Here is a 21823-nt window from a genome sequence, read left to right on the forward strand (position 1 = left end):
TTGTAGGAGGCCTCTGATGCAGATATTAAAGAGTTTAAAAAAATATATTTTTATGTACATTTTTAGAGAAATGTTGTAATATAGCAACATTGGCCTTAGTTGGGAGCAGAATTTCTGTATTTGTACTCACGTTGTCTGAACAACAATTCAGAACAACTAAGGGTCGATTGCTTACTTAGCCCCATAAAGGTATATAACATTAATAATAATCACACATTAGTCATATTTTTATGAAGTCATTTATTAAAAAAACAAACAGGATAAAACTTTTTCTAGCAACTTCTTCATTCCTTTTTTTCTTTTCATGACTGACTTTCATTGGTGGTGAAAGTCCCAAAAACAGTTCTTGTCCTCTGAAAAGCAAAGGCGAACATCACACTTGCTGCATTGCGTGTTGGTGTATCCTTTACTGCAGTGTCTGCAGCGTCCTCTCCCTGTCTTCACTGGGAAATGCGCAACTAGGTCCTTGCGTACATCCGATGGGAGGTGTGCACATCTCTTGGATGGTCTCTTCTGAGGATTCAGAGGGCTTCCTGATGTCACTGTCTGTGTTGCCGGGCTCCCTTTGCCTGAAGATGGTCGTTTTCTCTTTGGTGTTTGGAGTGTTGTGTTCACCAGGATGAGAGAGGATGCTAGCTGTGCCTGAAACTGTCTCCTGTTCATTGTCTCTTTGCTAGACATCTTGAGAGCTTTGCAGTCCCGCTTGTAGAGGAGCCAGGCATTGACCACAGCGAGGATGATGGTGTGCCAGAAGATGTACATGTACCAGCGATTGGATTTGATGGGGAACTTATATTTGTCTGCATAAATTTTGTAGTTCTGACCTTCTGGAAGTGTGGAAGCAAGCTTCATCCCAACATCACCTGACAATCCAAGTTGAGATTTGGCTCGTATTCCGTTGACACTGCCTTGGTAGACATCGAAGTCAGACATCATGCCAGAGATTCCAGTTCTCACCCACACTTTGAATCCCCATGGGTTTGGCTTGCCTTGCATATATTGCTTGATGCTGCTGAATTTCCCCTTGAAAGGAATCATCATCTCATCCACAGAGTTGTGCTCTTCTGGTACCACCTGCAGGCATTTCTCTCTGAATGAATCAAGCCATGGTCTGAGTTTCCATAGTTTGTCTTTCTTTTCCGTCTCAGATACTGTCATGTTGTTTACAAAATGTAATGACGTCAACAGGGATTGGAATCTGTTGCGTGTCATCACATCAGCAACAGGGGAGTGCCGTGTCTCTGTCTCCCAATACATACGGGTTCCAGCCATTTGTACTAGGCCCATCTTCAGGTACATGCCAAACATTTTTTCAATTTCCTTTGCAGTGGTGTTTACAGATGTTCCATGTTTCTGTAAGCTGTACTCATTTGTGTTTTGTGTCAGAGCCTCAATCATGTCTTTGGACACAAACTTCTGGAAGTATTCCAATGGTGTGCGGAGGGAAATGTCATCTCTTGTGATATCCAGACCAGAAAAATCAGTGTTGCGTCTGATGAAATCTTTTTTCAGCCAGGGATACCTGTCACGGGTCATGGTGTGTTTGTTTGTTTGTGGCTCGATGTCCATGTAATTATCAGCTGGACAGTCCACGGGTGGTTGGTTTTCTTTGTCCACTTGTTGACAGACATCTTCATCTGAGTCTTCATCACTCTCATCAGTGTCATCGAGTTCCATGTCAACTTCACTCTCTCCAATTTGGATGATATCAATCACATCCTGCACACGGTGTCGCGGCTCTCTCCTTGCTGGTGGCATTCTGAAAATAAAATATAAATTAATTAATATGTATAAATATGCTTTTTATATTGTAGTACATAACCTGAAGGAATAGATAGGGTGGTGGACCAAGTGCTCAGTTTAGAAATGTTTTCCAGGCAGACAAGACTGTCTGCTTATTGAAAGTCGCTTTGGACAAAAGCATCTGCTAATTGCCCTAAATGTAAATGTAAATGGCTTAGCCTATGCTCTCTACTTATCATGTTAAAAGTCATAAGCATTCCAATCACCAGCCATATAGTCACACAATACTGCCTTGACATGACAATAGTGCTTATGCTCTCTAATTATCATACTAAAAGGAAAACATGCATACCCCCACTTACATCCACATCCCACATTCAGGAACATTTCACCTTTCCCAGAATTGAATTGTCTGTTGATATCCTCTTTGTGGACAAAGTCATGGTCAATTTTAGGTCAGTCTGATCAAATTAACTACATTTTTTAGAGATAAAACTTTTAAATCAGTCGAATTTGACCAGAACACAACACAAGGGTAGTATGTATACTGTCCATGTATAAAGAAAATACTCTGTTTCAGGCAGTGGTGTATTGGAGGGAAGGCAACAAGCCTGCTATTTTGACTACCACACTCACCCAGTGTTGTAGAATTGCAACAAATATATAACAAGCTCTAAATGAAATTTGATGAATCTATTCCACAATAACTACACATGTACATGTTCTAGACATTGTAATAACAACAAAAAAAAAAAAATGTAGACATTTTACTTACTTGAATCTGATGAATCCAGTCCAATGAAACAAAGAGATGTTGTTGTCAAGGAAACCTTGAGAGGTTGTGTGAGTTCATGGCCAGTAGGCGGGACTTATAAACAATGTACTATCCAATAGCATTGTGAGACTGAACAATAGGACCCAATGACTATGTAAATGTGGTAAAAAATAAGATTGTTTTTTTAGGATGGCTAAAGGTAACGTGTGTGTAATGTGCAATGTGTTAGAATTTTAGTTTAAAACAATCAAACAACAAAAAAAAAAACAAGATTGTGTTATAGCGTTGCTCCTTGCTAGCCTTCCCTACTGGCCCTCCTTGGTACCAGGCCTGAAAACTAAAATAAGGAAGCACGGGGGCCGAAACAGACATTTTCCTTTTCTAAGAAGTAGCTGAAAAACGGTGGATACATTTTTTTTGCCATTCTGTCCAATAAAATTTGAAAACTGCAGGAGAGCCACAAGATTAAATCATTGTATCTCTATTTAAGTTGGCCGTCTGCTAAACAAGAAGTGAGACGATTCGGTTGACATGGAAGATCTGGGTATTTTCATGCCCAGGATGTCGAGCTTTTTTGGCTTCATGTGCCACTGAGCGGCTTTCATAGGAATAAATGGGACTCTGCCTCCAAAGCTGTATCCAGATTTTAAACGTAACATTCTTGATGGCAGCTACAGTTAGCAACAGCCAACAGCTACACTTTGTTGATATGCTGCCCCCTAATGGTTTGGAGTATGAATTCAACAGGTGGCCAATTCTTAAATATTGCACCTTTAAACTGAGAGAAATAAAATAAAGAATAATTTGAGTTGAGATTATGAAGAAGTCACTTGAAATCCTCAGCATGGCTGAAAGAAAAAAACATTTCAGGATAGTAGAAAATAATTTTTAAGTCAGGTAAGGCGGTAACATTAAACAAGGTAATATAGAAATACATGAATGACCTTGTAGAAATGCCATAAAACAACATTGAGCATTGAGGTTTCGTACAGTATTTTATATGGAACATAATGATTATGTTTTAGTTTTAGAAAATAAAATTGATATATTTTCTCCACATAGTCAATACATCAGCTTTTTCAGGGTCGTTAGCATAACATATATTACAATATATCAATTTTTACTTGAAAATATTATTTTATAGACTTACAACATACTCATATTTGAAGCATTACTTGTGCTTCTGTTGAGATGAAGATGTCAAATTTGCCACAGTGCAAACAGAGTTGAAAGCAGCTCCATCTTTATCGATTAGCCTGAAATACACTGTTAACAGCACACTGCTAAAGTAACTCCAGTAAGTTATCAATGTTTTGGTTTATTTCGGGACCTCTTTATGACACTGACGATACGTGTAACTTTTAAACTAACGTGTTTAAAGTAAAAGTAAAAGGTTCAAAGCCAAATAAAACGATGCTGATAACAAACGTCCATCAAACATCCTTTCAATCGATGGCGCAGGCCGCAGTCGTCCTGCCGGATGACATCATATAGCCAGACATCGGTTCAGGGACCGGCAGCCAATCACAGCGGCAGTTGCTTGACAGACACGAGGTCAGCAGCCAATAGGAACGCTCTGTTGGTCAGGCGGGGGCAGGCCCAACACATCAGCGGTATTGACAGGTAGAGATGTTGGGGTGATATTACCGACGGTCCTGTGAGCCGAGCTTCAGATGGACTGCAGCCGGTCCAACTCTGAATAATCGTCCCTTATTCATTGAAATCATCATTGAATTGTTTTTGAACGACAGAATCAGCGGAGGAAGGTAAAAAAAATGTCGCTTCATCTTTATGAAATGAGCAGTAAACTGCTCGGGGACACGGTCGGGAAAGTGCACGAGAACCTGACCTCCGTGGTTCTGGCTGCCTCTCTCGTCACTCTCATTATTGGATATATTTCAAAAACGCTGCTCAAACAGTCCTCTGACAGTGACCAGGTAAGTTAGCTTAGCTTGATAAAAAAAAACAATTGTCGAAATACATGATCAGTTTGTATACGTCATTCACTGTTATCATGCTTCTTTCTGCAGAAACATCCACCTTACATTCCCTCCAGCATCCCTTTCCTGGGTCATGCTATTGCATTTGGAAAAAGTCCCATTGAATTTCTTGAAAATGCTTATGAAAAAGTGAGTATTGAAGTGCAAGGACACTAAAAGTCGATTTTTGAGTTATCTTTTATCAAAAAAGTTCTCAAATATGTTTAAGTTTTGGAAGTTTTGTTTGAGAAAAACATGCAATTTAAAAATGAACAAATGGGATTTTAGAAATTCTATATTTTTAAACACCATATAGACCAAATGGATTAATTAGCTTCTCAAGAAAACACTAGACAGGTTAATTGGTAATTAAATAATCGTTTTGTCATGCAAACACAAGGATCACTTCGATTAATTTCTGCTATAAAAATGATTTCTCTGTTATTTAACCTCTCACACACTCGATATAACCTCTCTTCCATGTTCAGGATTTTTAAAACCACTAGTTCCAAACATTCCTGATTTGAAAAGACCTGAAAAGCTGACGTAACCCAGTAATTCACAAGATAGGAGAGAAGATAGATCAAATTTCTTACGCCCTGACCCCTATGTGCTGTGTTAACCCCTGCACCTCTGCCCTTCCTCCCACAGTACGGCCCTGTGTTCAGCTTCACCATGGTCGGGAGTACATTCACCTACCTGCTGGGCAGCGAAGCAGCCACGCTGATGTTCAACAGCAAGAATGAGGACCTGAACGCAGAGGATGTCTACTCCAGACTGACCACTCCAGTGTTTGGCAAAGGAGTCGCCTATGATGTCCCGAACCCTGTGAGTCCACCGTAACATTTAAATTAGAGGGAAAAAGGCTCATTGCAGTTATATGAAACCAGTTGTGATACAGGCTTCTTTTGATATATTGCAGATCTTTCTGGAGCAAAAGAAGATGTTGAAGACCGGATTGAACATCGCTCGTTTTAGGGAACATGTGAGGGTCATAGAGGCAGAGACTATAGAGTATTTTCAGAGATGGGGCGACAGTGGGGAGAAAAGTAAGATCCTTTACAAATCGCTTGATTAAAACTGTTTTTCCAGTTTGTTTTGATCACTTTAACCCACACCCAAAGCTCCAACATGCCACAACTTCATTTTTTTGCCTGTTTTAGACCTGTTTGAGGCCTTGTCTGAGCTGATCATCCTGACAGCCAGCAGCTGCCTCCATGGGAAGGAGATCCGCAGCATGCTGAATGAGCGAGTAGCCCAGCTCTACGCCGACCTGGACGGAGGATTCAGTCATGCTGCCTGGCTTCTGCCCGGCTGGCTGCCGCTGCCCAGCTTCAGGTAGGACTGCTGGGGGACCTCAGGACCCACAATGTACTGTTGTAGTAGTAGTATATAAATAAAAACAATAACACATATGTAACCTATTTTGTTAGGAAAAGGGACAGAGCTCACAGAGAGATCAAGAACATCTTCTTCAAAGTGATTCAGAAGCGCAGACAGTCCGGAGAGAAAGTGGACGACATCCTGCAGACCCTCGTCGATGCCACCTACAAGTAAGATGGCTTCTATGATCAAGAACATTATCCAGGAAATGACAGTGTGGTTTCGATATCTAACCTCATGCTGCTGGTTCACAATTCTGCCTTGTTATGTTTAAATGGATCATTAGATAGATCTTTTGTAAGATACGGGATATATTTTGTCATGTTTTAAGGGAGCTTGTGATCCTTAAAAGAACTGTAAACTCACTAAATCAAAAGATTCTCATAAAAAAATAATAAAAGGCTGTTAACCTCACATCATAACAGCAAATCAGACTTCATTTAATACATTATTTAAATCTATAAGTAAGTGGGAACTGAGCTGAGGACCACTGTGAATGTAGTACACAGAAATATAATTAGACATTTAAAGACACAGTTTATATTTTCAGAAGTGGTGGTGCTCATCGCAGCTCCTGTTAACTGAAATTACCATCAGAGAAAATTACCTAGAAGTCCAGACAGCTGCTGAAAACATGATCTTAACAGTTCTACAATTACTTTGTTTCCCCTTCAGAAACGGACGACCCCTGAACGATGACGAGATCGCAGGGATGCTGATTGGCCTTCTCCTGGCGGGTCAGCACACGTCCTCCACCACCAGCGCCTGGATGGGTTTCTTCATGGCCAGAGACAAATCTCTGCAGGATCGCTGCTACGCCGAGCAGAAGGCAGTGTGTGGAGAAGCCCTGCCTCCACTCGACTTCGATCAGGTAAGGCTGGGTGCGATGTAGGTTTTTTTTAGTATGTGGTGAGTCAGCCTTGAGCTGCTGTTAATCCTTTCCTAGATCCCAAACTGAATAAATACCACACATAGAAACACAATCTGTCTGTTAGTTCTCATATTGTCCTGTGTTTGTACTCAGCTGAAAGATCTCAGCTTGTTGGAGCGCTGTTTGAAGGAGACCCTGCGTCTCCGCCCGCCCATCATGACCATGATGAGGATGGCTCGCTCTCCACAGGTAAGAACACCTGGTCAGCTGATCATATTCAGTCACATCCTACGAGTTTTGATGTTTATTTATAGTATCTGACATGTTTAATAGCAGTTTTCTTTCTCCTGTATTCTCTCAGACTGCAGCAGGTTACACCATCCCTGTGGGCCACCAGGTCTGCGTCTCCCCGACTGTCAACCACCGTCTGTACGACACCTGGAACGAGAGGATGGAGTTCAATCCTGAGCGCTACCTCAACGACAACCCCGCTGCAGGGGAGAAGTTTGCCTATGTGCCTTTTGGAGCCGGTAAGAGACATAAAAAATGTATACTTTTAAGTCAGTTCAATGCTATTGCTGTCAACAAATTCTTGAATCTTCAGTCATTTCTGTGCAATAGAGTCTGTCCCTGCAATGACAATTATGTATTAAACTCAACAAGAATCTTTTTAATATCAGCCGTAGCTTTTATAACAAATAAAAATACATTAAAAATGTTCCTTTACCATCTGCTCCTCAGGCCGCCATCGCTGCATCGGGGAGAACTTCGCCTACGTCCAGATCAAAACCATCTGGTCCACTTTACTGCGCATGTACGACTTTGACCTGGTGGACGGATATTTCCCCACGATCAACTACACCACAATGATTCACACGCCCAACAACCCCGTCATCAGATACAAGAGGAGGAAACAGTGATAGACTGAATGAAAACACTGGAGGGAGCGGTCAGACATCCTGAGTTTCTGACGTGAAGCTTCCTGGGACTTGAATTGAGGAAAATTTAGCAGAAAGCACTTTGCTCCGCCTACATGTCCAACCTGTGACTGTTTGTGCTTTCTTCAGCCCTTTCTTTCTGAATGTCCACACTACTACATTCATTTTTTGAACCTTGTGTTTGCAGAGATAATTACATAGACTGTATGACTCTGGATGAAACATAGATGCTAATATTCACAGTGTGAATTCTTCAAGATAGGAATGGTCACTAATACAGTGCCTTGATGACCGCGAAACATTATTTAGTGCTTCCTTCCTTGATTAAATCATTCCTTGGGACGCTAGAACATTATTTTTTAGTGGAAAACAAAGCAGAGGGCCTGAGAGTGCATTACTGTGGTGTTGTGATAATCAGAAGAAGAAAAAAAACCCACTAAACTTTAGTATTCTGGCATCATGAGGCAGGCCTTTTGTACATTAAACATTTTCAACCTGAAAATTGAAATCACTCTTTGTTCTCATGATATTTTGTTGTTCCCAAAGTCCCAGATGAACTGGTAAAGGAGGCTTTTAGGTTTCCAGCCCCACTGTATGGAACAATCTACAGACCAAACTTAAACTTGATAATATTGGACCACGGGACAGTTTAAAGCTTTGGTGAGTCCAGGTTGTCTGTGGAAATGTTTTATGTGATTATTTTGGTGTGTTTCATTGTCACTTTGTGTTGCTGTCATTATTGGCCAGGTCTCCTTTCACTTTCTCAGTGAAATTTCAGCCTTTATCGCATTAAAAAACATTACAGTAAAACTCCCACTGTAAATAACTGTAAGCCTTTGGTACACAAAGAGTCTGAATCATCTCTTGTGGGATGTTTCCACACTGTCACAGTCATTCACACTGAATCAGATGGGATACCGAAAAATAAATAAACTTAAAACCCATAAAATAAGGTCATGGTATCCTTTCACATTTGAGGAGATGAACACAGGAGTAATTTGAGTAAAGGTGCTTTTAAAAGATGATCTGTACTGATAAGGAACTTTGCATCACAGCATATTTTGGTGTGTGCTTTGCGGCCTTTGGTTTTTGTGTTCCAGACAAAACTGTTATTGAACATTTTAATTTGTAATTCCTTTTGTCATTAAAGCTTTCAATAATCAGCCTCCACACACTGTAAACCAATATTTGCACACTTGCCTGTAAAAACAGTGTGAAGATGACATTTTTTGAAAAAATAAACTTTCAAAAATGTTTTGCCCTTAAACTTTTTGTGTTACTTTGTAGAAAAAGATATTTTTGGCAGGCCTGCACGATATGAGGAAAAATCTGCAATGTGCGATAAGCTTGTTCAATGTTGTGATGCCAGTATGACCAGTGCGACAAATAAAACGAATATCGATATGTCGATATTAGTTATTCTCTCCTTCCTCAGCCGCCAATCTGTGGCTAGCTGAAGGCTAGTTGGAACGTCACCTAATTTTTCTCTTGCAGTCAGTGGAAAACAAGCACAACAAACACACACAGTTCTTTCAAATAATGTAGTCCTCTTTATTTCAGTTTTTGACAAAATACCCAGAAAATTCAAAGCTCCTACCTTTACAAAAATACGTTCTCTACAAATGTCCTCTGTAGTCTGTCTGGCCTAAACAAAACACAGTGTAGTGTAGAATATCCAGTAGCAGCCTCCTTAACAATAAACCCAAACATTCTTTACATAACGTTCCACCCATACAACACAAACATATAAATTAATCACAAGGTCTTAAATTAGCATTAGACAAATATACATGATTGTAGATCATCCACAACAAAGAGGCAGATCAAATTACAAACATAGCTGTTTTTCAAGTGCCGGCGACAAAAAGCCTGAATACAACATGTCGTACACGAATAAAAAAATGTGTTTTGGTCCACATGGAAAGATACAGTCCACACCAGACTGATAGAAAACAGCAGAGCGCTCAGCACGAGAAAAGGCAACTCAGTTTCTTCAAGCCAAAGTTTACTCGACGGCATCTACCTTCTCAAGCCAAAGTGCAATTGAGCATATGAAGAAGCACCTGTGGAGAAAAATAAAATGAATAGGTCAATTTAAAAATGTTTTCATAAATATGTGTTCAATAAACATAAAAAATGGATACTGATAAGGAAGCAAACCACATCCTGATTAAAGTTTTTGAAATTTTACATGTATCAGTTTTTAAATTTCAGGGTAATTTACGTAATTTGTGTTGATATTCAAGGTTATTTGTGATGTATACATTTAAATTCTACAATGCAGTTTTATTTCTTTCCATGGCACGCTATTGAAGAACAGTCAATATTTATAGAATACGTTTGGTGTCTTCAAACACAGTTTTGATGACATGAACCACTTGAATGTTCGTATGTCGTGTGTTCGAAGTGGAAAAGTAACTAAGTGATGTATATTCAAAATGGTCTGTTGCACAGTTGATAGTTGAAAGTGATATTCATGTATACTAATTAAAACTAATTAGCTGATTAGAGCCGCAACGATTAGTCAACTAATCACAAAAATAAAAGTCAACTATTTAGAAAAATGTTATTTGTCAGAGACTTTCAAAAGTCACAGCTGATGTAAGATGGCAGTATTGCATCAACTCCCTGTTAGTATAAAACATTCACATGCTGATTTATTGTCTACTGACTGCCAAAAAAATCTACTGTAAAGGCTTGTATATAGTACTCTACATCAGGTACACAACACATTACCTGATGTCACACTCCCAAGCCTCCTCTGCAGCGCCTCCAGTCTGGAGATGTAGTCAGTGAGCGCTCGGTCTGGGTCGTAGTTCTGCAGGTGGGAACAGGTGAGAGCTCCGTGGTCTCCAGCCATGTGAAACCTGCGCAACACAGACACAACAGACATCCAGCTTTCAGTCACACAACTGACACAATCAATTTCCTTTCATTTTATTTTTTCATAATAACTATAATAATTGTAAGTCGCAGCCCTATTTTATGTTGCACCTGTGGTGTGTGGAGGAGACAGCCGATCTGGGCGATTCACGTCCACTCCGCCCCCTGCTGCTGGAGACTCCTCCTCCTCCTCCTCCTCCTCCACCTCCTCTTTCTCTGTACATCTCCACGCTGCCTGGGTGAAGATAAGGTGAGTCTCTTGCTTCTGTGCCTGTGAAAGATGAATAAAGATTTATTGAGCATAACTTCTAAATGTAGAGGCCAAAAAACCACAATATATTGTTTTGGTTACCTAACGTCTGTCCTGCTCCGTTCTTGTGGACGCTGGAGGAGGTTGTGGAGCTCATCCCCGTCGCCTTGTGCCATCTTTTGACTAGGAAACGCATTCTGAACAGAGGATGTATAGGTTTTAGTTTTGTCAAATAAAAGTTATATTCTGTGTTGACAAGACATTTGCAGGAAGTAAGTATTGTTTACCTGGAGAGGGCGATAGAGACACGGACGGCAGAGCGGAAGCGCATAAGCCCCCGTCGGCGCTGGCTGAGGGACTCCAGGCTGGATGGCGATGGTCGGCCGCCCATCCTGGAGAGGAGCATCAGTGTGGCCTCCTCACACTCCTGGAAGCCGCCCAGCAGTAACAGCAGATACTTCTTCTGGTAGATCAGCGCTTTGCGGAAGCTTTCTGACCTCAAGTACTTCCCGTATATCCTCTGGAGGCAGAAGAATAAAATGATGAGCTTTTCTTAACAGTAGTTGTTGTTGAAGTGAATTAAAGGTGACTTATTTGCTGTTTTTTTTAGCTGACCTTCAGTGCAGCATTGTCAGCCTCAGGTCCAGTTATCTCCCGCAGGGTGTCGGTCCTGATCTCTCCCCTGAGTCGGGCCACCTGAGCCTGGGCCAGATGTAAAGCTTTCTCCAGGCGGACCTTCTCTCTTGTCCAGGCCTCCCTCTCCTGGGAAAGCAGCATACCTGACGAATCCGTCTTCGACACTCCTCTCCTGCTCAACTGCAGGAGGATATAAAACAACAGAATTTAGTCAACAGCATTTTTAGTATCTTATCATATAGGTTTTGCAGCCACACCTCTGTAACACAATAAGACTCTGACTGATTTCCTGTCATGTACTCACACTGTCGCCCGACCCCAGTCCAGCCTGCCGGTAGCGTCGCAACTCGTCCTCCAAGCGGAGCGTGTGGTTCCTCAGATCATTCTTCTCCTCGGTCAGACGGCTGACAAAACCAGTCAGCTCAGCGTTCTGCCTCAACAGCCGCTCAGTCAGGGTGTTGGAGGAGCTGGAGGAGCCTCCTGCCAGCAGGGAAACACTCTGCGGGAAACACACAGTCAACAGCAGTCACGACCATGTGTGGTTCATATTAGGAGCTCACAGATTACAGATCACAGATTATTTGAGCTCATCAGCAAAATTTTCAATTCATTTGGTCCTCCATATTTTGCTTCTGTTATCCAAAATCTAGTAATATTTAGAGAAGTTAAACCTGACAATTTCTGACCTCAGGGACAGAGGGTAGACCTGGCGACTGCTGCAGCATAGTGATGACCTCATCAACATTGGACTGTACCCAGGATAACTCTTCGCTGTCGACCTCTGCTGTCAGCCTGTACACAACACGTATAAATGACAACAGTCAGTTAAATCCTGCATATCAGGATACATTTATGCATTAATTTATGCATGTGTTAATATAAAAGATTGATTATAAGAGTTGTAATTACCTGCCAGTAGTCTTGCTTGCCATACTGCGAACCTTCGAGGAAACAAGATGGAGTTTGCCCAGGATCTTGTCGACTGTGCGCCAAGGACCGTGGTGTGGTCCACCTGTGCGGCCCGTTGGAGAGACCTCCAGGTGGGGAGACATGCTGGAGCTCTTCTGCTGGAACACCCAGTCTTTGGTGCGGTCAGTGGACTCGTTCTGCCAGACAGCCTGCTGTTTATATAACAACACAGCTTTAATAATATACTGTCAAAATAAAAGCATGATTTCTTAAGCATGCGTGACGGTAGTTGATACTCACAGTGTCCCCATCAGCCTGCAGAGGTCCGCTCCCCTCCCTCCCTCCTCTCTGCTCTCTAAACTGGTTCAACCTCTCCTCTAGTCTCTCCTTCTCTTCCTCTAAACTCTTCCTCCTCTCAGTTTCTCTCTCCAGCTCCTCCTGGGCCTCAGACATTTGCGCTTCCAGCCTCTCCAGCTGGGCCCGAGCTTCCAGCAGCGCCTCCTGGTCCCGTCTTGACCTCTGACTCCCCAAAGTCAGCTCCTCCTCTTTTCGTACCACCTCGAGCTTCTGGGCCTCCACCTGGCTGAGGAGATGTACCACCTAAAAAGGAAAATTAAGACAAATACAGACTTTTACTGATTGACAAGTGTTTTCCTGAAGGTCACTCTGTTGCAGCCTAGCACAAAAGCCCCTACCTGTGCATGTTTTTCATCCAGCTCCCTCTGCAGTCTCTCCAGCAGACTCCCTTCCTCCTCTGGCCTCCTACCATCCTCCTCGATCACATTGGAGGGACCGCTGTCTGAGGAGACAGCGGTCCGCAGCTCCCTCTCCCTCCCCAGTGCGGTGCTCATCTCCAGGGCCTTTGCTCGCTCTGTCTCCAGCTGGACCTGGAGTTCCTGGAGGCTTCTCTGGAGGCTCAGGTGCTCCTGTTCGGCCTGCTGGGAGAGCTTAGAGGAGGCCTGGCGCTCCTGGTCCAGGGTCAGGGTCAGCTGGGCCACACGGCTCTTATGTTCCTCCAGACTGAGGTGCAGGTCCTTGGAGGAAGATGGAAATACGCTTGTTTTCAGAATGACTTAAACAGTATAATGTAAGAAGGGGAAAGTTGAGATGGTAAAAGTGAGTCCAGGAAGAGTCAGCCGTCTAAAGGCTCTTACCTCCAGTTCTTCTCGTTTACTCTCCTCGTTTCTCCCCGTTCGACACCTCTCCTTCTCCACGGCCCACTGAAGATCTCTGCTTCTCTTTCTCTCCTCTGTCAGCTGGTCGTTCAGTGTGTCCACCGCAGCAGCTTTCTGCGATACCTCCACCCTGTTGATTTTTAAAGGAAAACACAGAACAGTTTCATGTGTCACCTTTGCATTGTATTTAACATGGCTGAGCCAATATAACATTTTTTTTTTATGAAGTTACAGTTTCAAGCATGACGTTAAAAACGTTAAAAATCAAGGTTTTGAAGGATTTCCAGCACCTGTACGAACCCTGCCTGTGTGATTTTGCTTTGTGTCCTGTTTTGTTCTGCTTGGCCTTCTTACATAAACTAAACTACACTACATTCAGGGCTCCAAGCTTCTATTATACTATTGTTTCCCAACAGATGTCAATGCAGGGGGCAATCTGTGGGCTTAATGATGTAGTGTATGTTATGATATATGATTCAATTCAGATCTTCTTTTCATCTCCTCCTATTTTGTATCTACTGTATAGTTATAACCGTAAACGTAAGTGGAAAAAAGGTTTCTGTGCAACCTAAAAAGCACACAGTATTCCTAACATTAGTTTAAGCATTTAAAACTTTCTTTGTACTCTGAAATACCTGTTATAGAACAAACGTCTTAATTTAGCATTTTATTTTGCTCTAGTCATCACTTAAATGTATCTAGGTGTGCTGGAGACATGTCTAACCTGAGTGTGTCCAGCTCTTTGAGGTGTTTGTGTTGAGCCTTGAGCGTCGTCTCCAGCTCCAGTTTAGTCTGAGACAGTTCAACCTTCAGCTCCTCCACCAGCAGTCTGTCAGCCTCTGCTGCTCCGTCAGTTCCTCCTCCTTCCCTTTGCTCCTTCATGCTACATTCAGCGCCCAATAAAACAGCAGGCTGGCAACCTAAGAGACAGCATAATAATAATAATGAACACATTACACTAACAGGAAAATATGAAATGTTGGAGAACATCACCAGCAGAGAGAAAGCAAGTTTCAAGGGATTTTTTTTTTAACTGGTTCACCTTGATGAATTTGCTCCAGTTGACCTCGGAGCTGATGAATCTCAGAGATGAGACTGGTCCTGTCTGCAGTGCAGAGCGAACCCATCGCCTGTCTGTGCTGAGCGTCCTGCATCAGGATCACAAACACAACATCTGGTTACTGACATGATAATCAAAGGAGAGGAAAGACAAGAGAAGGTTGTTTCTGTCCAGTAATGTACAGTTTTTTGTCATTTTTTTTTTTGCAAAAGCCAGACATTGAAATTATGTCATCATCAATTACTGAATAGGGTTAGTAACAGGACTTAAAAACATGAAATAATAAAGATCACGTAGATCACACTTTTCACCTGCTCATGTCTATGTGTGGTGCAAACTGCTGCAGTGAAAATATATATGCTATAGAAGAACAAAAAGCTTCAAGTGAAGGGAGACTTTGTAATATTTTACCTAAAGCTTACTTTTACTTTTTAGTTGTTTTTGTGTTTGTAACTATACTGATTGTTTGGCATTTAATGCTTTTATTTTGAAACAGCAACTTGTTTTTGCAAGTGCTGGATAAATAAATCTTTACTCTCCTACTTTCAAGATTAATAGAAGAGGAAACTGACTGGTTTGACATACTTCCTAATAAATGCTGTAGCGTCTGTTTGTGCCTGTGCTGGATTGTAACAGTAATAATAAATAATGATCATATTTTCAGAATAAACCATATATATTGGCTACTATACATGTAAAATATCAGTTGTTATTTCTGACCTGTTCAGACAGTCTGTGCTCCAGCTGATTGAGGTGGATGACGGCATCACTGGTGTCCAGCAGATCCAACTGGCTGTAGAGGGCGCTCTTCAGCACACTACGCTCCCTCATGAACACCTGCCGCACCGCATCCAGCAGCTCGGCACGCCAGTCCGTCTGTAGCAAATCATAGACACAGATTAGGACACAAGCACACTTACAGGTAAAGACTTCTCCATCAGACAAAAGTGTTTTGTGGAGACTTCTCCTCCCTCTACCTGTGTTTCTCTGTGTGTCTGCATCTGGGTGATCAGGCCTTTGAGAGACTCCACAGTTGCCAGTAGGGCGTCTCTTTCCTTGACCCACCCTGGGATGTTGAAGTGGCTGCTTGGCTCGCCTTCAGAGATAGGGAGCTCGGACAGAGAGAGCACCTGCATGCCCTCCTGGTGCACCTCACGCAGCAACGTCTGAACACACAAACACCACAAAGAAAGATTATGGTCACCTCACTCAGCTCGAACAGTCAATAACTTAAAAATATTGTGTCTTAACATGTTTTAATGCAGCCTTTAAGACCAGAAAAATACTGAATTATTGTGCATTTCAACTTTTTCTTCACTACAAATAATTCTGTTATCCGATACTGTTGAGCTGTAGGACAATGTTTATAATAAGTAGAGGTTGTACCTTGATGCGGTCAGGCAGTGGATCATCAGTCTCTCTCCTGGCGCCCTCTGGAGTCGTCCTGAACTCCTGCTGCAGGCTAGGGAGGTCAAATCCAGTCCGCTGGCTGTAGTCTGAGCTGCTGTCTGCAAGAGGACAAATACAAATGTATTGAGATGTACCTCAAGGATAGGTTTGATTTTTTAACTTTGTCTTGATACAAAACTGAAGTGCCCGTATGCATGTGGGTCTCGGTTGCTGTAACAATTATTACCATTCGGAATAGATGTGTTAAATAACACTAGCTGGCATCAAAAACTATTTCAAGCTTTGTAAAGAGTTATTATGTGTAGAGCAATAAAACAAAAACCTGAGCTCTGTTGTATGAAGTAATGGCATAAACACACTCAGGGAGAAATAAGAATAGCTGAGCAGACTCCTCTCTCAGGACTGTGTTGTTTATAGCACCCGGGTTATTTCTATAAATTGTTTATTCAAGCAAAACCTTAAAACACATGAATACTGCTGGAGAAAACAACACACTGTATTGTGTGATTGTGCTGTATCTTACCACTTGTGTAGCCATCTTTGAACTGCGATGTTGGACGGTCTTGTCGTGATGAAGGGGCCTAGGAAAGATTAAACATGATTCAGATCGGTCAGATCAGAGATTTACTGTATCAATCAGTATGAAACTCTTTAAAACACTGAGCTACTGTACATTTCATTAATATGCTGAGAGCTAAAACAACTAAAGGATTAGTCGTTTGACAGAATTAATTACAATAAATTGGTATCTCCTGGTTTTATCTTCTCAAATGTGTGAATTTTATACTTTCCTCAATTGTCTGCCGTTGCTTATTGAATATCTTTGTATTTTTGTCATCTTGTTTTTTTAAATATGACATTTTTAAGATTAAATATAGATCACAGCAGAAGATTGAGAGTAATGTTTTGTAACGTCTCTCAAAACAAAACTGACTCACTGGATGAATCACAAACGTGGGATGTAACTACAGTCATGGCATTTACAATAAAACATCTTCCTTCTACTCTCAAGCTTAAAGTAATGCAGAACAAACATTCAGCATGTTCCAAATCCGTACAACATACTGATTCACATATTTTGTATGTAGAGACAAAATAAAGTATTTTCAAAGCAGAAAGCATGTCGACTAAGGGTTGTTCGAGTGTGCTGCTGATGCACGCTATTCTCTCACAATGCAACGCACAAAGGAAAGGAAAAGGAAGAGCTGCTTACAGCTGAAATTTTTTTTAATAAATTAAGGTTGCTAGTCAAACAGCTCTAGAAAATCTTGGAAGAAACAAATGAGTAACTATTAAATCTTTGGCGAACATTTGTTTGGTGTATCTTTTCCTGAGTTTAACTAGCAGAAGCTTTACATGGTCGCAGTTTGATTGAGCATCACGTTTACTTTATCAGTTCCTGTTAGTATAAAATCATATGCTGACATTTTTGGATACTAACCGCTAAAACAGAACACTAAGACAGTTAGTATGTCGGATGGATTTGGGATACAGTTATTGTTTCCTGGCCTCACCTCTGTAGAGCGCAGCTTGTCAATGACAGCCTTGAGAGCCTTACACTCGTCCTCCAGAGCCTGCGTGTCCCTGCGAAGGCTCTCGCTCTCCGAAATATGCCGAGCCTCCATGTCCAGGATCTCTGCTGCATGGAGCTCCTGCATCTGTACAATCTTATCCTGGAACTCCCCGATCACCTCCTCCACCTCGTCTTTCGTAGGAGACTTGCTCTCTGGGGCAAGGTCAGACATTTGGAGGGGTTCGGTCTGCGTGAACGAGTGCGTCACAGTCGTGTGTTGCTGCTCGGAGCTGCTGTTCAGTCGAGCACTGTGAGATTTGTTGGAGGACTGGCTAGAAGGAGCCGAGTTTTTCCTAGAGAGAGATGTTTTATCTTTGGCACTGCTTCCCTTGCCAGGCGGCTGTTTCCCTCCTTTCCTTTTAGGCTGGGTGGAGGAGGAGGAAGCGGAGGAGAGAAGCTGAGGAGATGGAGAGGGAGACGGGGAGGGAGACGGGGAGGGAGGACTAGAATCAGCTGGCTTCATCAAGGCTGTTCTAACCTCCTGGAGCTCCTCTTTGAGCTTAGAAATGGAGAGCTCACGGACACGGAGTTCCTCCCCCAGCTTCTCATTGTGCTGCCTGTAGCTGTTGAGTTCTTCTTTGGTGGTGTCCACATACTGTCTCACCTCCTGGAGCTCCCCTTTGAGTTTAGAAATGGAGACTTCACGGACTTGGAGGTCCTCCTGAAGTTTCTCATTATGCTGCCTGAAGCTGTCGAGTTCTTCTTTGGTGGAAGCCGCTTCGCTCCTGACCTCCTGGAGAAGCTCCGCCATGTTGGCTCTCTCTTCTTCTGTTTTCACCTTGAGGATAAATGAGCAGGTGGTCAAATACTGTATGTACAGATGGGTATCATAAAAGAATATGACATTTCATAAAAACTAGGGTTTTTCCGTGACCAGTACCAGTACCCAAAATGCTTCAAACTCTACCTAAAATGGATCAGGTATCAGTGAGTACACAAATCTTTGCACCGATCCAGTATCATGTAATTTATGTATTTGAAATGGGACCCTGCTACATCTCGCATGAATTGTAACAATATTGGAAGATTGGATATATCAAATATTGCATATGACAGCAAATATTGTGATATACAATAATATCTAAAATCGGCCCAAGCCAAATCAGAATATAAATACACTGATAACACGGTATATGAGATTTAAATTCAAGCAAAAATGACTTACCTCGAAAAGTTCAGCTTTAAGGTGAGCAATTGTCATCTCCCGCTCCTTCAAAACACAATTGCATGTGTAAAAATGTTGTAAATATACTTTATTTTTACTTTCTGGCAAAGAGTTAGATGAAAGAATTGTAAAAACGTCAAATTGTGGCAAATATCTAATAAGTGTGTTTCCCAAAATGTCCAACTATTCCTTAAAATATCAATTACATGAGCTCAAATCGAACTGAACTGTTAAATGACAACTTTATGACAGAAAAAGGTAGAAAACATGAAGAAGTGAGGACTGAGGTTTCTACAGATGAATTTCACTGGACTCAGCACACAAGACAGAATATGCTTGTAAAGCTTTTTAATGTCTGTACCTGCAGTAGCTCTTGTAGCTTCTCCAAGCTCTCCCTGCAGCTGTTCAGCTCCTCTTTGGTGGCAGCTGCTTCATTTCGAACCTCCATTAATTCATCTTGAAGCTCGGACACCTTCGTCTGCTCACTGCCTCCAGATGACATCTAAAGCGACAAAGTTTAAATTTTAGACAAGAAAAAACGTATTGTAGAGAAAACTTAAACTTTGTATGATCAAACTCTGGTTCCTACGTTTTGAAGTTGGTCCTGTAGTTTCTGTATTGAAACCGTTTTTTCCTAGAAAGAAGACCACGTGTCAGTCTCACCAAACATTAGAAATACTTTTATTATCAGTGTGTAACATACTTCTAGGTAAGAAAGTAAGTAACACAGAGGCAGCCACATACTTGGAGCTCGTCCTGGAGTCTGCTGCAGCTCTCCTCGTAGCTGTCCAGCTGCTCTTTGGTGGCCGAGGCCTCCTCTCTGACCTCCTGCAACTCCTGAAGAACATCTGACACAGCCGGCTGGTTGTCAGCAGAGGATACCTGATTAAAAAAAAGTCAAACGATGCAATGCTTTATCAACCATTTGTATTAAGCAATTGTTCACCACCTTTTATCGAGGCATCGAGTCATTATTATATATTCTGCTAAATAATACACTAATGTAACTGAATTAGGAGGTCTCTTTGCACTCTTAACAGGAATAGTTTGATGTTTTTGTAAAATGAGAAGATCAATACCATTCTCATGTCTGTACAGTGAACATGAAGGAACAGAGGTTATGTCTGAAGGTAACAAAATCCACCTACCAGCATCTTTAAAGCTCACTAATTAAAATGTGTTATTGTTTGTGTTATCCATAATCAAATTCAAACAACATCAAAAACGACAAATTTTGTTCTCGACTACTCCTTCACTTATTGGCCAATCTCTTACCCCCACAGCTGGCAATGTCTTCTGATGTGTCCTGGCCTTCATCTGACTGAGCAGATCCATGAGCACAGACAGCCTCCTCTCGTACTCCATCACCTCCTCCTCAGAACTGGACAGCAGCTGCTTCTGAAGCTCCTGGTCTTTCTGCATCCCGCTGAGTCCCACCTCCAGCTCCCGAAGCCTCTGGGTCAGATGGACTACCTTCCCTGTGGGAGCTTGTCTCGCTTGACCAATCCCCCTGAAGTCCATTTTGGGAATACCAAAGTCGCCAAAGTCATACACGTGTTGCTCAGCAGGCCTTTGCTGCTCCTGCTGGTTTTCTTTGGATCCTTGTGACTGCTGTTGCTGGAAGGCCTCCAGTGTGGCCTGGCTGACGAGCACCGCAGCTACTTTCTCCGTCAGGTTTTTCTCTAGATCAGAGACCTTCTGTTGGAGACCCTCTGCATTGCTTTGTGTTTGTTCAAGAAGAAGGCGACAGCGTCTTAACTCAGAGTCCTTTTCATCGACCACATCCTCGAGCTCCCGGATGCGGAGGTCCAGTTCTTCCACTCTGGATGTTGCACTCTGCTCTAAAGCTTGTACCTGGGCTTGCATGACCACAAGGCCTGCAGTTTTCTCTCTGAGAGCTTCTTCAAGTTCTGCCTCCGAGCCCTCCACGTTTTCTGTCTCAGCTAAAGCTTCTGCGCTCTCTTTCAAGCGGAGATACGTCTCCAGCAGCTTACTGTGCTCTGTTTTGAGCATGTCGATCTCTTTGGTAGCCTGGTCCATTCTCTGCTTCATTTCGTCATATTCTTCTTGACTTTGCTCAGCCTTGGTGTCCTCGTCTTCCTCTGTCAGCTGCTTCTGCTCGATATTGCTCAGTTCCTGCTGAAGCTTGTCTATGACTGCATTCAGTTGGTCAAGCTCCTCCTCGTTATTCCTCTTCAGGCGATCTTGCTCGCTCCGTAGACACTCCACCTGGGACTCCAGGTCTTTAATCAGCTCATCCCTGTTGTCAATTTCCTATAAAGAAACATAAAGACATTATTAAACCATAAACCTATCACATTTGAGAAGCTATCCTACTATTCGTATAAACATCTGAGTCCCTGTTGTGCTTAGAAAGATTCTTTGGACTCAAGACAAGTTCTTCTGTTTAAAATGTTTGATGATTGTAAAAACTCTTTAGAGACTCAGAGGTTTAACGAGCCACCTCAAATGAGCAAATGATCACCTCACAAAAGACGATGTTGCTGTGAAATTACTTACCGAGACAAAACAAGCAAAAACAACCCAACAAAAACAAAAATATGGAGCCAATGAAAATACAAGTGTGATTGAAACCAGAAAACACACACAGTGATACACTACCACGTAGCTATGCGTATTCGAAATAGACTTTTGTTCTATTTCGTATACGCATATTGCGTTACCTTGTTATCAGAGGCTGTTTCCATGTGTTGGAGCTTAGTGATCTGTTCATTAAGAAGTGCTATTTCCCTGTCCTTCTTCTCCATCACCTTCAAGAGTCAGAGATTATAATGTGATGGCTATTAATAAACAGGTAACGCGGAAGTCCACTCAGAGTCAGCCATGTGGCGGACCGCTGAAAGTACACTGATTGAGTCAAAGAGGAAATGTGCCGGCAGTGGCAGAATGATGGTAAAAAAACCTAAAAATGTGCAAACTAAAATTAGCAACAAAGAGAAAATATCTTCAAAAAAAGAGCAGCAGCAGCGTTTTAGCAGAAATATAAATGTCATATGGAAATAATGATATGAGTATATGAACACTTTTTGTAACTGATGGGAGCAGTTCTTGG

General features: G+C 42.1%; 2 protein-coding genes across 4 annotated transcripts in view; one reads left to right on the forward strand and one right to left on the reverse strand.

Annotated features, from left to right (window-relative positions):
• The first annotated feature begins 4133 nt into the window (after positions 1-4133).
• On the forward strand, positions 4134-8943 carry cyp51 (cytochrome P450, family 51). The gene is made up of 10 exons (XM_073483688.1): positions 4134-4455; positions 4549-4647; positions 5149-5325; positions 5420-5546; positions 5661-5835; positions 5931-6050; positions 6556-6751; positions 6905-7000; positions 7113-7281; positions 7493-8943. Exons 1-10 carry the CDS (start codon positions 4294-4296, stop codon positions 7669-7671), a joined length of 1500 nt encoding a protein of 499 aa, XP_073339789.1. The 5' UTR covers positions 4134-4293; the 3' UTR covers positions 7672-8943.
• A 273-nt stretch (positions 8944-9216) lies between these two features.
• akap9 (A kinase (PRKA) anchor protein 9) overlaps positions 9217-21823 on the reverse strand; it is a 69346-nt gene continuing 56739 nt past the window's right edge. For 2 of the 3 annotated variants that reach the window (XM_073482917.1, XM_073482916.1), the window contains 25 exons: positions 21435-21521; positions 20026-21024; positions 19495-19632; positions 19340-19384; positions 19112-19252; positions 18751-18795; positions 17527-18363; positions 16536-16593; positions 15989-16110; positions 15580-15768; positions 15323-15478; positions 14585-14690; positions 14267-14462; positions 13522-13672; positions 13063-13401; positions 12668-12967; positions 12368-12579; positions 12145-12250; positions 11763-11957; positions 11438-11638; positions 11110-11342; positions 10925-11019; positions 10684-10843; positions 10426-10556; positions 9217-9752 (listed from right to left, as the gene is read on the reverse strand). In XM_073482917.1, the coding sequence (XP_073339018.1) occupies positions 9709-9752; positions 10426-10556; positions 10684-10843; positions 10925-11019; positions 11110-11342; positions 11438-11638; positions 11763-11957; positions 12145-12250; positions 12368-12579; positions 12668-12967; positions 13063-13401; positions 13522-13672; positions 14267-14462; positions 14585-14690; positions 15323-15478; positions 15580-15768; positions 15989-16110; positions 16536-16593; positions 17527-18363; positions 18751-18795; positions 19112-19252; positions 19340-19384; positions 19495-19632; positions 20026-21024; positions 21435-21521 (5286 nt within the window). In that variant the 3' untranslated portion in view covers positions 9217-9708. The remainder of the gene's footprint in view (positions 9753-10425; positions 10557-10683; positions 10844-10924; positions 11020-11109; positions 11343-11437; positions 11639-11762; positions 11958-12144; positions 12251-12367; positions 12580-12667; positions 12968-13062; positions 13402-13521; positions 13673-14266; positions 14463-14584; positions 14691-15322; positions 15479-15579; positions 15769-15988; positions 16111-16535; positions 16594-17526; positions 18364-18750; positions 18796-19111; positions 19253-19339; positions 19385-19494; positions 19633-20025; positions 21025-21434; positions 21522-21823) is intronic. The other variant, XM_073482918.1, reaches the window with a different exon arrangement.

This window comes from Pagrus major, chromosome 16 (genome assembly GCF_040436345.1).
Source record: "Pagrus major chromosome 16, Pma_NU_1.0".
Classification (NCBI taxonomy): domain Eukaryota; kingdom Metazoa; phylum Chordata; class Actinopteri; order Spariformes; family Sparidae; genus Pagrus; species Pagrus major.

Bases quoted from the DNA above. Each gene is read 5' to 3' on its own strand.
- cyp51 (XM_073483688.1), top strand. From the start codon at position 4,294: ATGTCGCTTCATCTTTATGAAATGAGCAGTAAACTGCTCGGGGACACG. The intron at 6,752-6,904 runs GTAAGGCTGGGT...GTTTGTACTCAG, and splicing joins CTCCACTCGACTTCGATCAG to CTGAAAGATCTCAGCTTGTT. The intron at 7,282-7,492 runs GTAAGAGACATA...TCTGCTCCTCAG, and splicing joins CTATGTGCCTTTTGGAGCCG to GCCGCCATCGCTGCATCGGG.